Consider the following 18648-nt stretch of genomic DNA (forward strand, 5'->3'; position numbering starts at 1 on the left):
GTTTAGGCAAAGAAAACCAGTTAGGTTAGCTCCTCACTCTTGCGCTTTTTAGGCTATTGCTCAGGGGATGGAAACAGAGACTCAGGGGACATCTGCTCAGGAAGCTTCTCCAAGGGCTCTGTCCAATCCCTGGTGCTGCTCCAAGGCCAAGGACATCTCTAAAAATTCTTCAGAACAGGACACAGGGGATGAGCAGTCACTTCAGGGAAGGGTAGGAGAAGGGGTCAGGTATAGGGAAACGGTGGGTGAACTTTTCCCAGGAGACTCTCAGACCGGGAAAAGGTCTGAGAAGCTTCATTCTCTCTCCAGGTCATCTGGGTCCTGCCGTGAGATGGCCACCAGGCTGGCAGCACCGCAGGTGGCCTGCAGCCCCAACCCAATTCCCTGAGTCCCCCCCACACTGCGCCCCTCCCGCACAGCCCTGGTCCACCACTGCAGTCTGAGCTTGTCACAGGCTGCCCCACTCTGCTCCCTGGGTTGCTGATCCCCTACACTCACTCAGAAGCCTGGAAACATGGGTCCTTGGCATGCACTTCTGGGTCCCATCTAGGCAGTTCAAAGGTCTAATCTGGTCTAATCTTGATCGGGGGTTCTCTAGAGGCTGCTGGGGAGCTGGGTCCAGAACCACGTGGGGGTGGAGACCTTAAATTGGTGTTTGTCCTTCCCCCAGGAAGGATTGTAGGAGGTTGGAACAGATTTATTTGCCCACTATATCACTAAGTGGACCAAGAATCTAAATTTGTTTCCTTCTTCATCCCCTCTGACCCTGTATGCACCCCATTTGCCTCCTCCGCTTGACTCCTGCAGTTTTACCACCCATCTCACCTCCTCCTTCAAAATTACAGATCAGGTGACCTGCTGAGCCCAAATTCAGGTTATGAAGGCCCTCAGTCCTCCTTTCCCTTTGTCCCTTCAACCCAGTCCCTACCAGTTTTGCCTGGAGTATATAAACAAACAGGAGGAGCATGCTGGTACCCAATACCAGTATGAGGAAGAAAAACCTTAGAGAGGTCCAAAGACCCTACTGCGCCTGCACTACAGATTTGCCTGTGGCACATTTGATATGTTGAAGCAGGAAAAGGGATTAAGGAAATGAGTTATGATAAGAGTAGATTCCTGCTAAACTCAGAAATAACAGCTACCAATTGTGGGGCATTTAAACTGATATCATCTCATTAATCCTCACAACAATCTGATGAAGCTGGTAATTTTTACTATCTTACATGCCAGAAGCTGCAGTTAGTAAGCAAGGAGGCAGCATTTGAACCCTGGTCTGCTCAAATGAGAGCCTAGTGTCTAACTGCACATAGGAAGGACAATGAAGAAAGACTGGGTGAAGATCTGTAATATGAGCAACCGCTGAAAAGAAAAAAGACAAGACACTTGTAGTTATGTCCAAGTTGTAAATTTATAAACATGAAATACAAATACAAGAGGTTAACCATTTTCTATAAGTGGAGTGAATAGGATGCATCAACAAAATTAAAAAATTCCAGCATTATTTTCTTGTTGACTTATACAGGGCACGATCTGATTTCTTACTGAAATCATTCTTACAATCTTGGATTAAACAACAGTTCCTTTATGCACTTGTATTTTGAAAATGTGAACTCATATGAATTTTAGACAAGACAGATGTCAGCTTGCTGACTCCAACAGGGAGTCCCTGTCAGGAGGCAGTTCCTACCACAGACAAGGATGCCTGATGTTTTCTCTAGTCATATTTAAGTTCTCCAAACCCAGGGCATCCCATCCTGGACAATGCCAGTCCTACACTGTTAAATACTTGCTCATTAATTCCATCTTCTATCTAAACATCTGTCTTCTATTTTTACTGGTTTTTATAATAGTATTTATATTAATAACTATTTGGCACTTACTATATGACCAGTACCTTTTACATTATCTCTTTAATTTTCATGCTATTAGCCACATTGTATAGACAAGAAAACTAGAGAGACTAAGTAAAATTTCCAGTCACACAGCTAGTAAACAGCAAAATTCAAACACAGGTATGTCTAAATCCAAAGCTATTGCTTAGACAACTAATCTGTTTATTTTTACTCAGTAGATGGTTTCATTCATTTGATTAGGTTAACTGTATCCTTTGACTAGCACTGAATATCATAGTGTCTGGCAAATGTATTATTGAATGGACAGGTAGTTACATTTCTAGTTGTGGGAATCCCATTATGCTTTGCTGAGATGACACCCTAGAAGTTTTTGTTCTTCAACTTCATCAGTTACCCTCATACTATTTGCTAGCGTGAGGCATTTCTCCAGAAAGCTCATATATTACCCTGAAAATGCCATACTCTCATTTGTAGGCCTTCTGACATCATCTCTCTTGCCTGAAATGCTCTCCTTGCTCCTCTTCCAGTGTACCACATATCCTTCAAGTCTACCTCTATCTGGATACTCTTATGCTCAACCCACAACCTAGGTATCAAACTTGATTTTCCCAATAACTGCTTTGTTCCACTGCTATAATGTAACCAGAGGTGACAGTAAATCTTGGTAAGAATAAATGTCCATCAGCAAGTTCTAATTAGCAGCAAAAATTAAGAGCACATTTTGGCATTGCAAATGGAAATATAAATCTAGTGATGGGAATGGAGGGGACTTAGCAGGAGACAGGAATTTGGGACTTTTGATCTGTGACCTGTTACAGTCAAAATTGTCTAAGCCTGTTTATGGGGCGGAGAAGGGTCTCTAACTAGCACCAAAAGATATTGGGATATTTTCTCCTAGTATCCCAGAAAGCTTTCAGAGCATTTAGGATGAGTTGCAAACTAGTAACAGTGAATCATTGGGGTGTAACAAGGAATGAAGAGCAATCAAAGAAAACGTCCCTGGTTGGTGTCTAATACCAACCTGACGTTTTGGAGTCAAACACACCTGACTTTGAACTTGCTATGTGATCCTAACAAGTTCTTTAACCTCCCTATACCTCAGTTCTGTAAAATGAAGCTAGTTCCCTTGTAGAGTTGTGGGGAATAAGTTTGAATATGCACATACATATATGTACATGTAGGTGGGTGGGCAGATAGAAGATAAAATTAGGTGTCCCTCAACTATTAGATTTCTTCTCTTACCTCTCCAGCATCAAGACTAAAAAAATTAACACAAACTCATATTCTATTGGACCAATTAAATATCAGCAAGCTTAAACTGGCAAGTTACTTTTTTCTAATTTTTAATAATGTGTTTTACTAAAAAAAACACACACACACATTCTGCCTAATTTAACTGAAACCTCAAATGATTTCCTCTTATTTTATGTACTGACACCATCCCAATTGAATAATCCTTTAATTCCTAAACATTCAGACTTTATTCCTCAAGAGTTCCGTGAATAGCAAGAACCAGTATACAGGAGAACAATCTACTCTTGTTAATGAAGCAGCATCTGTAAGGAACTGAGTTGCAGCCAGAAAGGTGATTCCAAAATTTCCAAATGCTTCCAGCTAAGGCCTTCAGATTTTATTTGAAACAGATTTGCAGAATATCAAACACCCTTTTATTCAAGCGGAAGTAAAAAGCACATTCCTAAACCAAATGCATACAAGTGATGTTTATACATTCTGGTATTTAAGGATTACTTCATCCTGTTTCATAATCCCTGGAAGTGACTATTAGCTTCTATACATGAGTATACACATTCCTTTTCAGGGAAAAAGAAACATGCATTTCCATTTGATTTTACATTTAGATTCCACCTTGCCCTGATTAGATCATATGCTTGCTGATGGCTAAGAGGTAAAATATACTGGTAGAACTATCCTAGAGGTTAGCCATAAAATGCTTATAGGGCAAGCAATACATTTTTATATATTTGTTGAGGATCCCTCATGAATATTATAACTTCTGAACTATGAAGGCCTTAACTGCTGGAATGACAACTAGAATTTTAAATAACACTTGTCTTATTCACAAAATATTATGAAACTTAAGATGGAAAAATATAATAAAGTGCTTTGACATCATCTAAGAATCATAAACTGTTGCTAGGTGTTATGATGGTGATCCTGAAATCTGGAGCCAATATCTGTGATCACTTTTATCAATCAAGAAAATCATGTTCTTGAATATGGCCTATAGACTCTAGTAAAATACAAAAAAAAATGTGATAATAGAATAAGTATACAAAATGCCCCCACACTTCAAATACTGTCCTAGATTGATGAGAGGATATTGAAGGTGGAAATCCAAATAGATAAGAAAACAATCTTAATGGTTAAAATTTTACCAGGAACAGAATTACCAACTCTCTTGAAATATTCTCTCTGGAGATATTATGTAAGAACAGCAATATCTTTGTTGGTAGGCTGAGCTCTCTGCCTTATGAAGCTCTCTGATCTTTTAGTATATGTTCTTTATGTTTTGCCCTATCAAAAACAAGCCCGAGCATTTTGCTGGCCTTCAATGGAAGTATATAAAATATTTCTAAACTTAGACATGCAGAGTAGATGCTGAATGAATGTAGCTATAACACTAAGAGTCCTTATCATCTCTGTTAGTGGGCTGTGGATGCAAAACAAGGCAGCTAAGAACTTGGGCATCACTTGAAATTGTTTAGCTGTCTGTCATAAATTCAAGGGAGACAGAATCTTTCATATTCATGGGTGAACCGGATGTAGAAATCCAATTCTTTTAAAGGAAAATGCTTTCCTTTGGGAAAGAAGACACCAGAACAGTGACATCAAATGGGGACGGCATACCTGCTGGTGAAAAGCTTAAAACTAGGAAACCATCTTTCGAAGGCGCTTAAGAGAATGGAGAAATCAACAGGAATCCAGTTGTTGTGGCTAGAAACAAATAGGAATTAGGGTCTTCAGAAAAGAGCAGGCCTAATAGTCTGTTTTGGAGAGAACCTGAGTGGAGAACAGCAGAAAAAACTAAATGAGCTACCTTCCAGATGCTGATATGTTTTAACATTGGTGTAATTACAGTATCTTAGGGAAGCTGAGAATAATACATACCAATTTCAAGAAAAAGAAAAATGTTTATAGGCCACATTAAAATAAAAACAGCTTAAATGAATTCCATAAATAAAGTATACATAGTTACTTACAACACCTATTATATTAAAGAATGCCATGAGATAACAGTACTGCATTCACCATGTCACTCCTCAGGCTAGATTCTTCTGCAATGAAAAAGATCGGGACTATATATTAATGATTTCATATACAAATAATCAACAATTGTCCCTTCAATATTTTGATGTTGAGTAACGCCTGAAATATGGCAATACATTTTTTCCATTTGTGTTATATCAGATTCTGGTCTGGTGTAGATATTCTGATGATGAAAAAGACTTGAACTCCTATACTCAATGGCTTCTCTTGGGTATGGATTCTTTGATGTTGAATGAAGATTGAAATATGACTGAATCTTCACACACACACACACACACACATTTATTACATTCATAGGCTTTCTGCATGGAATGAATTTGATGCTGAAAAGGTATTTTCTTTGACTGAAGGCTTTTTCACATTCTTTACAGTGGTGGGCTTTTATTCTTGTATGAATTCTCCAATGATGACTAAGTTATGAACATAACATGAAGCATTTACCACATTCAATATATTTGTAGGTTTTCTCTGGTATGGGTTTGCAGGCATCAATTAAAAGTTTAAAACTAATAGCTTTCCTACATTCATCACATTCAGAAAATTTCTCTCTGGTGTGGATTCTCCAATGATGAAAAGGTTGAGCTGACTGAAGATTTTATCACATTCAGTACTCACAATTTTTCCCTGGTGTGAACTCTCAGATATTGAATGAGGCCTGAACTTGGCTAAATGTCTTCCCACGTTCATTACATTCATAAGGTTTCTCTTTGGTATGAATTCTTTGATGTTGAACAAGTTGTGCTCTCTGAATGAGGTTCTTTTCCCATGCATCACAATCAAAGGCTTCTTCTCTGGTAAGGACTTGTCGCTGCAGGACAAGATCTGAGCTATGATTAAAACTTTCCTCATAATCATTATACTCAGAGGATTTCTCTTTCCTGTGAATTTTGTGATGCTGAATAAGGCATGAGGTTTGACTGAAAGCTTTCCCACATTCATTACATTCATGTGGTTTCTCTCCTGTGTGAATTCTTTGATGCTGAATAAGATGGGAATTCAATCTGAAGTCTTTTCCACATTCAGTACATGTATAGGGCTTTTCTCTGAGACTAACTCCTTGATATTTAGTAAAGTTCATCCCACATTCATATTCATAGGCTTTCTCTTCACAGTGAACCTTCTGATGTTCGACTAGGAATGAGGTATGGTAGAAGTCGCTGCCACATACAGTACACTTACAGGGCATCTCTCTGTGAATTCTCTGATGTTGAGTAAGGTGTACACTACGACTGAATACTCTTTCACAATTGCTACATTTATAAGATTTTGCTTTAGTGTGAATCCTCTTATGCTTCATTATGCCTGAGCTCTGACTAGAGGATTTATCAGATAATTCACAGGACTTCTCAGACACTTCACATTTATAGGGTTTTTCTCTAGTATGTATTCTTTTATGTCGACTAAGACTTGAGCTCTGACTGAAAGATTTTTCACATTCTTTACATTTGTAGGGTTTCTCTTTAGTATGAATTCTCTGATGTCTAGAAAGAGCTGAGCTCTGATGGAAGATTTTCTCACATGCATCACATTTATAGGATTTCTCAGTGGTGAAAATGCTCTCACATTTACTAAGGTGGGAAAGATCCATTAAGCTTTCTTTATAGTCACTATTCTGAAAACCCGGTGTTAGATTTACTTGTTCATGTTTCTCAGCAGCTGAATTCTGGTTGAGGCTAATGTCATACCTATCAATGTCATCCATGTTCTGTATTCTAAGATCTCTCTGGTCTGTATCAAGGGTAGATTCCAGACTGAAGCTTTTTTCAGGTTCATTACATTCATTGTTTTCACTGGTGAAAGTTTTCTTGCTGATTGTTATTTGCCTAAACTCTTTCTCCAGGAATAAAAATTTCCTTAGTATTTCCTGAAGCCTTTCTAATCTGTCCTCAGGTTTATACACTTCTCTAGTCTCAGGAACTTGGCCGGCATCCTTTTTGAGTCTTCCTACTCTCATTTTGCATGAATGTACTTCTGAAATTTTCTGCTTAGGAATCAACAGCTTGTTCTCTTCTCTGGTTCCTCCATCTGATGCAACATATAAATAGAAAATGCAAATGTAATCTGTACCCTATGCTTAGAAAAAGAAAACTCAGAGAGGAAAAAGCTAAGTAATATAGTATCTATCAGGATTAAAGAAGTTTATTTACTCTAAAACATATGCATAAAATTTCAGCAGCAGATATAAGAGCATGAAATGAAAGTGTGGTAGGTTCTAAATGGTTCAGGGTGTGGTAGAAACAGAAGATACTTTCAGCAGAGTAAGAAAATCAATTAAGGTATTTCAAAGGAGAAAATAGTTCAAGCGAATTATAGACAAGCAACTTGAATAGGGACCTACTACAACTTGTGGATGATTAGGGACAAAATAAATGCAAAGAGTTCATCAAAACTGAAGGGAGCCCTGGCCAGTGTGGCTCAGTTGGTTTGGCATCTCATGCACCAAAAGGTTGCCAGTTCCATTCACCGGTCAGGGTACATGCCCAGGTTGCCAGCTTGATCCCCAGTAGGGGGTATGCATGAGGCAGCTGATAATGTTTTGCTCTGACATGGATGTTTTGCTGTCTCCTTTCCTTTTTCTCTAAAAGTCAATTAAAAAAAAAAAAAAGCTGGAGAGAAAAGGAAAGAATTCTCCATTCTGGGATACAGACAGAGCTCTCCATTCTGATTGCCAAAGCAGCTACAACTTGGCTCAACAACAGTACTAATTCCATCTGATTGATTCTGCCTTACTCACCTGAGCAGTCATCTCTTAAGACTTCTCTATTCTTAGTTTCCAAATCAAAGACCTGTAGATCTTGTTCCAGCTGAGAGATCCCATCAGGCTTGAAAATTGGAAATCCTGCTCATAGAGAAGGAAATGGGATGTGGCAATTTATCCCCAGATACCATACCAGCCACTTTTTCTCTTAACTTATGGTTAACGGAGAAAGAAAGTAAATTTTTAGAAGACATTAGGAAGACCTGGAGTGTGAGAGTGGCAAAGATCCTCTATAAGGAACTCCTATTTGTGCTCTATAAAGAAATATGTCAAGGAACAAGTTTATGACTTTTGAGAGCAATAGTGTTCACTTAAACATTACTCAAACAGAATTTATGCATGGGATAATTTCACAGAAATTATCATTAGCACTCCTCACCTGTTGCCTCTAGATCACTCTTGTATTAGACCTTGTCAAAACTGAGGTAATCAAAATATAACCTAGAGAAAAGTGGATAATTAAGCATCTGTTGTATGGTGACATGAACCATAGCAACAGAATCAGTGAAGGCTGAGTAAATATTCTTAGGATAAATCTTAAGAAACAATTCATTTCAATTCAAATAAGGAAACAAAGAATAATATGACACATTCTCACCCATTAGGAGCTTACACTCTTATTTATTAAACAAACATTTATGGGATGCCCTCTCTATCCAAAGTATGTCAGGGATAAAGGGCTCAAGCCAATAAGGCCCATTCTCTCAAAGACCTTATACTCCTAACTGCAGAGACAGGTATAAACAAATAATTATAATATATAGTGAGGAAAGTGCAATAAAAGTGCATCTTCACATAAAATGGGCTTTCTCCGGCTTGCATAATGGACTGCTAGGATCTAAACTCTTTTAAAGTGAAAGTAAGAGGCAGTCTGCTTCTGAAGGGCCAGAACTATTATAGTATCAATGGGGCATTTTACACATGTTCAGCCCAGAGAGCTTCTAGTAGCACACATACAAGGTCTTAGCTCAAGCCTCTCATCTCCAAAAGCCTTTCTCTTCACTTACTGAATGTCTACAAAATTTATTTGTTCCTCTTATCCTGATATGTCACTATATAATGAAATTTACAGATTTTTTACTTGGTTTCAGGTATCATCATCCCTACCCGACTGCAGGGACCATGTAGCTTGTATCTTGCATTTCTTTTGATTCATTTACTTAAAAGCTACTCACTGAGTGCCAATTTTGTGTCCAAGTATCAACATACAACAAATAACCACTGTTTTTAAAAGGGCATTGGACTTAGAAAATATAAACTAACAGCTGCCCTCTTGGGATTCTGTGTGAGAGTCTAAGAGCAGAGAGATCAGAACAAATGTAAAAAAGATATAAATGTCTTTTATTTACTGTGTTTCTAAATTCCTACTGGGCATTAATAGAGTTCTTTTGGACATGTATTTAGTTAAGGTCCTCCATGTCAAATGAAATAGTTTTCCAAGTTAAAAAAAAGTTAGTGTGGTATGAAGCAGCAACTATTCTGTTCAGAATTCTGATAACATAATTTGCAACTTCTACTTTTGAAATATTTATTAAGATATCTCTAAGTATTTGACAACTGAAATTTTGGTTCTTTATATCTACACTTAAATCACATATGCACAACAAAAAAGATCATCTCGATGTGGAATGAGAGGTTTGATTTTGGACTTGTGTTTAAGGTAATGTAAAAAGATATAAAATGCTTAACAGGCAATTAGATATACAAGACGGAAGTTCAGAAGAAAACAGAGTTCATGATATAGACTTAAAGTCACCTGTATCATCAAAATATTAAGCTATGATTTACTAAGTAGGTGGTAGGTACAAAGTACCATACCCATGAGCTATACAAGCTTGCACTCACTTAATAGTCACCATACCTTTATGAGGCAGTCACTATTATTATACCCATTTTACAAATAGGAAAACTAAGATTCAAAAAGGTTAATTAACTTGCCCAAGGCCACAAGTGGTTCCAGCGGTTCTCGACCTGTGGGTCGCGAACAATGAAAATACATCCTGCATATCAGATATTTACGATTCATAACAGCAGCAAAATTACAGTTATGAGTAGCAACGAAAATAATTTTATGGTTGGGGGTCACCACAACATGAGGAACTGTATTAAAGGGTCGCGGCATTAGGAAGGTTGAGAACCACTGATAGGACATAAACCCAGTCTTATTTCAGAACTTGGCTTTTAAATAATCCACTAGTAAAAGAATGATTGTGAATGAAATCCATTCCTTCCTCCAAAATATGTATAGAAAGAGAACAGAAAACCAATATGTTGATAATGGAATAAATAGTAAACATAATAAAAGAACAGAAATAGTGATTGGAGAACCAGGATCCAAAAGACTTGGAATCATGAATGTTTTCATTAAAAGGGATCTAAGAGATCTTTAGTGCCAGAGAAATAAAAAATCTCTTTATAATAAAAATCCAAACTCTAGGCACAGTCAGAGCAATATTCAATTTGAGGAAATTGAACTTGTAAAGAAATAATTTGAACTCTCCTAAAATTTTTATTTGTATTAAAAACATTGGTCTATAGCTCATATCACTTGTCCTTTTCAAACAAACATTTGAGTAACTACCATGAGCCAGGTACTTATAAACATAATCTAACTTAATCCTTGGCACAAACCAAAAGGGAGACACTATTTTTCATGTGTGTTTTTTAAAAAATATATTTTATTGATTTCTTACAGAGAGGAAGGGAGAGGGATAGAGAGTCAGAAACATCGATGACAGAGAGACATCGATCAGCTGCCTCCTGCACACTCCCCACTGGGTATGTGCCCGCAACCAAGGTACATGCCCTTGACTGGAATCGAACCTGGGACCCCCTTGAGTCTACAGGCCGACCCTCTATCCACTGACCCAAACCGGTCAGGGCTATTTTTCATGTTTTATAGATGAAGAAAATGAGTGTGAGTTTAAATATTTGCTCAATGTATCACAGCTGATAACTGGAACACGTTTAATTCCACAGTTTATATTCTTTCTACTCTACCACACTAAGGGTCTCAGAAAGCATTAAGACAGGTTTTCCTGCCATTGGTCTAAATGTCTTTTCCTGCCCTGGCCAGTAACTCAGTCAGAGTGTGGTCCGCATATGCCAAGCTTGCAAGTTCAATCTTCAGTCAGGGGACATAGAAGATGCAACCAATGAAAGCATAGATAAGTGAAACAACAAATCACTGTTTCTCTTTCCTTCTCTCTTTCTCTATCTCTCTTTCTCTCCCTCTCTCCCCCTCCTTCGCTCCCTCTCCCTCCCTCCCTCCCTTTCGCTCTCTAAAATCAATAATAAATAAATAAATGCCTTTTCCTAAATTTAAGTCAAAACTCTGTGCTCTCAAAAATAGCATTTGCTTAGTTTTTTTTGTAGCTCAAGCCTCTAATCTAAAATTACTTAATTTTTGCCTGGCTGGTGTGGCTCAGTGGTTGAGGACTGACTGACCTATGAACCAGGAGGTCACGGTTTGATTCTTGGTCAAGGCACATGCCCGGGTTGTGGGCTCGATCCCCAGTGGGAGACATGCAGGAGACAGCTGATCAATGATTCTCATCATTGTTTCTCTCTCTCTCTCCCTCTCTCTCCCTCTCTGAAATCAATAAAATTATATTTTAGAAAAATAAAATAATTTTTATTAACATCTTTTAATTTTTAAATTTAAACCAAAGCCATTTCCTAATTCGATTTATTTTTACTTAATCTGGTTCTTTAGAGTAACATTTAAAATATACCTCAGAATTAAAAGGTTAAGGGATAAAGCAAAAAAATAAAATATACCTCATTATTTGGTTTCCTGTCTAAGATTTAGCCATTTGGAAGCTTCATGCCTTTCTTCCTGATCCTTAACAAATACACAAATAAAATCTCTCCTTAGCAATATTATTGTGTATCTTCTATAATAATAAAAGTTTAATATGCCATTAGACCAGATGTTGGACAACTTTCCAGACAAAGCCGGGGCTGCTGCAAGGGAAGCCTGGGTCCCAGGTGCCAGAGGGAAGCCAGTGGTGGCAGCCAGGGGAAGGAAGGCCTACTCTTGCAGGAATTTCGTGCATCGGGCCTCTAGTATACTTATAATGAAATATATTCCTAGACAATTTTACGTCTTGAATGTGTTCTTTCTGTTCCCAAGCTATACAAACGTGCCTATCTGTTCAATTTATCATAGCCATTTTTCATTGTCATCAGAGTACAGCCATGAAAATATAAAAAAACACACCATATGTGGTTTAACTAATTGCTTTAAGACACAAAATAGTGAAAAAGAGCATGGGTTTCATAGTCAGGTTTTTTTTTTTAAATATATTTTATTGATTTTTTGCAGAGAGGAAGGGAGAGAGATAGAGAGCCAGAAACATCGATGAGAGAGAGACATCGTTCAGCCGCCTCCTGCACATCTCCCACTGGGGATGTGCCCGCAACCCAGGCACATGCCCTTGACTGGAATCGAACCTGGGACCCCTCAGTCCGCAGGCTGATGCTCTATCCACTGAGCCAAACTGGTTTCGGCCATAGTCAGTTTTGATTCCAAATTACATGAATTACTAATTTCTCTGAATCTCAGCTTCCTCAGGTATAAAATAGAGTAATATCTGCTCACAGGGTTATAGTAAGGATTAATATATACACACACACACACACACACACACATACTAGAGGCCTGTTGCACAAAAAGATTCATGCAATAGGCCTTCCCTTCCCCTGGCTGCTGGCACCAGTGTTCCTCCGGCACCCAGGACCTAGGCCTTCACTCCGGCCAGAGCCGCCTTCAGTCTTCGCTGCTCCGGCTGAAGCCGCCTTCAGTCTTTGCTCCGCTGCTTCGTGCCTATGTATGCAAATCAACTGCCATCTTTGTTGGCAGTTGATTTGCATATCCTGCTGATTAGCCTATGTCAGGCATAGTGAAGGTACGGTCAATTACTATGTTTGTCTATTATTAGATAGGATTATCAGGGAACCTACCGGTTGCTTAAGAAATAGTATATACCTGTGGCAATAAAAACATTCTATACAAAATCATTTTTGTCCTGAGGGCATTAACTTCAAAAAGTTAGGGGCTATGTGCCAAACATTCCTGATTTATCAACTCACTTATCATGAACTAGAATTCTAATAAACATGTCATCTAATCTGGCACCCGCCACTCTATCCCATTTGCAATGCAATCCAGGCCTCTTTCCCAGTCTTAATTTCCAGTACTTAATCTTAATTTTAAGCACTAAGTCATATATAACATTCCTTTGGGTATGATCCACAAGCCAGTAAGTCATATATTGTTAATAGAGTATGCTTCTTTTTAGATTTGGTAATAAAAATTATGTTTTTACAAACTTTTTCGCTCTTTTACTCAACTGTTCATACTCTATATTTTTTTGTTTTGATTATTTGTTTTTGTTAATCCTCACCCGAGGATATTTTTCCATTGATCTTTTAGAGAGAGTGGAAAAGAGGGAAAGACAGAGAGAAACATTGATGTGAGAGAAACATTGGTTGTCTCCCTCATGCACCCTGACCAGGGCCCGGGCCAGGGAGGAGCCTGCAACCAAGGTACGTGCCCTTGATGGGAATCAAATACAGGACCCTTTAGTCTGCAAGCCAATGCTCTATCCACTGAGCCAAACCAGCGAGGGCCATACTCTGTATATTTACTAGAATACAGTCAAAGCACTTAACCAAAGGACCAAAGTTCTGATGTCTGTGACAAATACACCTCAGAGCTACTGCTATGGGAAAAAAGATGTGAACTGGCTGCTAAGTCAGGGACTGAATTATAAGAGTCCTTATTTTATAACATCAACATTAAGCTAAGTTAATTAAATGTATAACTTTAAAATTCACATGGAATTTGCTGAACCCACAAATATGAAAGGTCTTCCCAAGGACTGTAGAAAATAATTACTAAGGAGAGGCTCCTATCACAAGAGCAAATTGAATATGAGGATTTCTTGTGTGTATTTGTGCCCAGTATGTGTATAAGTATGCATGTGTGTCCTGTATATATGAAGAGATGCGAGAAAATGGAACAAAATTCAGTTAACTAGCATGCTGTGCAATTAGGCTGATTAAGAAGTTTCTTTACTCCAAAAAGTAGACAGGTTAACTATTGGAAATTATGTAATTATTAGATAAAATTTATAGTATCTTGCAATTACATATCACTTTACAGTATACAAAATTGTTAAATATACATTCAATCTGATGCCCTGAAATAAAGAAACTGAACTCTTTTGCCTTCCCATCTCCCCTCCACCAAGGACAGCTAAGGAATACTTAATCAGAAAAGATCATATAAATGTATCAATCTTGTGTGGCAACAAATAATAAAGGGGACAAAGTCAGGACCTTGGAGGAGGCCACAGGGACTTAAAAGAAGACTAGAATGTTAAATAGAAAGAAAGCCCAGGAGTCACAAGAGAGTTAAGCATCAGAAGGAGCAGGTCCGGTTCACTACAGAAAAGGAGGGGCACGCAACAAACGTTCCACATTCTAAAATAAAATGAAAACATAATAACTGAAGAGCTGGAGTTGAACTTTGTGGTTTCTCAGAACACAAGTAGATGACCACTAACCATGGCTTCTGAATGAACTCAAAATTCAGGATACAAAATGCATCTGGTGGCAACGGAGAGTTTCCTTGGCCCTTTAGAAATTTAACAAAAGGTCTTTTGAGGAGCTGCAATTTTACAAAGTGGTGGCATCCTGGGAGCATCTATTCCATCAATCAAATGTAATATCTTATAATCGTGGAAAAGGAGTTTCCGAGCAGGGATGAGCAATATCGATGGGAAGCCGATACTTGGGCCATCTCTTGGAGATGCCTGCTGAAAGGACTGCAAGTGTTTCTCCAGAGAAAGCACTTGCCTGGGTATGACTCAGGGCCGGGCAGGAATTCACACTATGAATCCGGGTGGTGGGAAGACGGAGAAGTATGCCTATAAAGATCAAAGAGCCAGGAATGGAAAACACGCTAAAATCTTCCCAGTTGGCAGGCTGCCTCCCCACAGAGAAGAAGACCTCTTTAATCCTGAGTGTAATCAAGGAGACAAAGCAACAACCCTAGATGCCATCAGCATAGGCAAAGCAAAATGAGAGAGAGAAAAGAAAAACCGCCATTAAATTCACACATAAATAAAAAGAACAAAAGCAGAGACGGCAACAACAAAACAAAAAAACAAAGAGAGAGAGAGAGAGAGGAAAAGGAGCAATGCTCACATGAAGGGGGCTATCAACAACCCCCCACTGAGCTTCTCCACAGCACCACAGGTTACCTAATCTGGGCGGCCTGCTGTACAACCCATATGACAAAGGAGAGACTTGGTTTAAATCTGAGACTTCTGCTGCTAGGAATGAGGTTATTAGGATTACCATCTGGGTGACTCACTGAAATGTACGCACAGTGAGTCTTGTCTTTAAATGAAGTCTCTCAAATCCTGCCTGCTTGAAGATGAATTTAGTCATCTCTCTTATAAGAGATTACTCAACAAGAAGGATTTAAGCTTATCTTTTAAAAAGGCATTTCTTCTTCCAAAGAAAATGGGAAACTCAGATACAAAGGCACTGAATTACCAGGAAGGAAAGTGTAGGTTGGGAGGCCCTAGAGCAGCGGTTCTCAACCTGTGGGTCAAGAACAACCTTTGGTGGTCGAACGACCCTTTCACAGGGGTCGCCTAAGACCATCCTGCATAACAGATATTTACATTGTGATTCATACAGTAGCAACATTACAGTTATGAAGTAGCAACAAAAATAATTTTATGCTTGGGTCACAACATGAGGAACTGATTTTAAAAGGCCAGAAGGTTAAGAACCACTGCCCTAGAGTCTCTCTCATATAAAATAAAAATTAAATTAAGTTAAATTAAAATAAAAAAGGGAAGGTGAGAACTTAGGCAAAGCACAAGCAAGCTTCCCTTTTCTAACAGGGAACAAATACCCCATAAAAGCAGGAACCATTAACTCAGAATAAGGAGTAGAATGTCTCATCTTGAAACCCCCAAAGGAAAACCACTCCCAGAGGAGATGACCTTAAAGATAGAGGATTCAGAGGTTCTTAGACCTGGAATCTGAGCCAAATTCTACTTTCTCAGAGACCTCACACCTACTCAGTAAAGAAATCCCAATAGGTCAACTGAATGAATAAAAAGAAGTCCTTACCCAGTGAGACCACGTTCCCATAATTCTCTAACATCACTTCTCTGTAGAGATCCCTCTGAACAGGGTCCAGGCATCCCCATTCCTCTCGAGTAAGGTGCACAGCCACATCCTCGAATGTCACAAACTCCTGAAATAATACAGCCTGGCTGCTCTCGGGAATAAGGCCACGACAGCATCATGGCCAGAGAATGAAGGAGATGATATAGAGTCTCCAGTGTGTATTTATGTTGGGGAGGAGTGAGAACAGATTAGAATCTAGGGAATAAATTCCATAACCCTGTAACAATAAGCACCCATCAAAACACTAGGGATAAAGAACAAACAGTGTTTTCCAGTGGTGTTGAGAAGATGGGAAGATGGTTTGTGTGATGTCCAGATCTCTGAAGAGGATCAGCTCTGAAACCAGAGTCTGTTACTGAAAAAGTTCTAGGCAAGGTTTATGGATGGGGTGAGGGAAGGGACACACTCAATCAGCAGCAACAGTCCCTGAGGAAAAGAAGGTTCCTCAGCTCACCTGGTACCTGGCTGTCAGGAGTGCAGTTGCCTGGTCTCCTGGGCTTCCCTCGTGGGGAAGATCAGGCACCTGGGGAACAGGTGGAGCTAAGGGAGGAGAAAGGAGCCAAGAGTGAGAGCAGCCCTTCCCCAGGGCTCCCTTACAGAAGAGAGCCAGTAGGACCCTTCTTCCCGTCAACATTCTAGTAAAACCAACAAACATTTATCAAGTAGTGAGTGTGTCTACTCTGCTCCTTCTCAGCACTTGCATGCCCTACTACAAAAGTTCAGACCCATGAGACGGGATTTTAAGCAGTGTATCTGTTTTGCAAATGGGCAAAGCAAAGCGTAAGAACTTACAGTGACTTGTCAAGAGCCATGGTTACCTAACAGACCTCTGACCCTTTCCCAGACACTGTTCTATAATCACTAAGCCTTCACCTCGTGAATGGTCACTGTCTCTGCAACTAGCGTGTAAGCCACCTAAGAATAAGGAATGGCCATCTGTTTCCTCACAATCCTTTCCACACTCCCACATGCCCCACAGCACTCTACACACACAGTGTTGCTGACAAACGTTATTTCAGTGCAGTTGGCTACAAGTATTCCGAGATAAGATTACAGGACAAAGGAAGTACAAGACAGATCAACCTACCTATATAATACATAAAAATGTTATTGTATAATCAGCATAAGACATGTATCCACTCTGACAGGCTCAATCAAGGAATTCAATGCGTGCTTTCTTGACCAAAATTAGTCACAAACACTGCAGTTGCAACAGAATGGCCTGTGGCAAAGCACGAAAGGTCATCCAGGAGGGAAGACACTAGGTGAAGGGAAGAGGGGGGAGGGACAGCCCTGAACCTAAGAGGAAACGAAAGCCAAGCGAGGATTGTGAGAGGCCGCAAAAACAGCACATCTGGGAAACGGTTGTGGATGTGGCAAATGGGATGAAGCAAAGGTGGTATAAACAAAAAGCAGCTGGAGCAGAGGGACTACCATTCTGCCTGTTAAGGGAAGACGGGCTGTCCTTAATAGAGGGGCCCCGTGCCCCTCCCTCCCAGGCCTCCCTCTAAGGGGCCATCTTCTGGCAGGAGTTCCTGGCCTCCCTCTCTCACACCAGGCCCAGAAGCCGCCCACATGCCCGTGCTCCTGGATGTCAGTGCTCTCTCTGCCTTACCCCCAGGGAGTCCCTGTTCCATGTCCGTGTCCTGCAGGAACTCAGGCTCTGGGGACAGGCCCTCGGGCTGGGTCTCCAAAGACGGAAACTGGGCCCTTGGTGATCCTTCTGTTTCCTGGACAGACAGTTCCTCCATCCCTGTTCCGGAGGACAGTGACCATCACTGTGGGGTGAGAGTAGGAGAAATGGTTTTAGTACGTTAAAATAGCCTGGAAGTTCCTATCCTGAGCACTTAGCAAAGCACCTTATACACTGCAGATACTCAATAAAAAAAAATAGTTGATAATCATTAAGCACCTAACCTAAACAACGAATTGGTGGTATTTCAAAAAAAAAAAAAAATCAAGTTCTACTGAATAAAGATTTCCGAGGAAAGTTTAAAATAGTTGAGATTTACAAATTTCTTTCAAGGCTCAAGTCTGTACCCAGAGACATATGCTCCTTAGGATTACTCGTTATTTCTTTAAGAGCAGGCCCCTGGGGATTGCTTGGTAAACACTCGGTCGGCCCCCTTTCAATCACTAAATAGTCTTGACTAAGAACGAAATTCCACTGTGGGGACCAGGCCCTTCGCTAACCCCGACGAGGGAGGCAGGCCTTTCCCTCAACCCTGCCAGTCACCCCAGGAAGAGCTGCGGCCCCAGCGGGCGGGACTGGCGTCCTTCAGAGCCAAGGCCCCACTCACATTATACAAAAAGTATACGTTAAGAGAATAAGGTGCAAGAGTAGGGAAATTAAGCTCTACCAAATGATTTATCCCGGCGCTGCCCTCCTCCCACTTCTCCGCTGGGGGAAAACATGGCCCCCAAAGGCGAGGCCAGCCACGGTCACCCGGCTGACGCCGAGGCACGGCCACCGGGTCCTGACAGCAAGGGTTCTCCGTCCGCGGGGCAGAGCCGGGCTGAGGAGAAACAGGC

General features: G+C 40.0%; 1 protein-coding gene across 10 annotated transcripts in view; it reads right to left on the reverse strand.

Moving 5' to 3' along the window:
* Positions 1-1389: 1389 nt before the first annotated feature.
* Positions 1390-18648, reverse strand: part of ZNF655 (zinc finger protein 655) — a 17479-nt gene continuing 220 nt past the window's right edge. The window contains exons 2-6 of one of the 10 annotated variants that reach the window (XM_015557363.1): positions 17732-17894; positions 16571-16656; positions 16057-16183; positions 7876-7980; positions 1390-7166 (exon numbers count right to left, since the gene is read on the reverse strand). In XM_015557363.1, coding sequence (XP_015412849.1) covers positions 5779-7166; positions 7876-7980; positions 16057-16183; positions 16571-16656; positions 17732-17867 — 1842 coding nt within the window. In that variant the 5' untranslated portion in view covers positions 17868-17894 and the 3' untranslated portion in view covers positions 1390-5778. Of the gene's footprint in view, positions 7167-7875; positions 7981-8278; positions 9871-11679; positions 11834-13998; positions 14835-16056; positions 16184-16570; positions 16657-17731; positions 17895-18648 lie in introns of those variants that run through there. The other 9 variants (XM_015557377.1, XM_015557376.1, XM_015557383.1 and 6 more) reach the window with 9 other exon arrangements.

The sequence above is a fragment of the Myotis davidii genome, unplaced genomic scaffold, assembly GCF_000327345.1.
Source record: "Myotis davidii unplaced genomic scaffold, ASM32734v1 scaffold1593, whole genome shotgun sequence".
NCBI lineage: Eukaryota > Metazoa > Chordata > Mammalia > Chiroptera > Vespertilionidae > Myotis > Myotis davidii.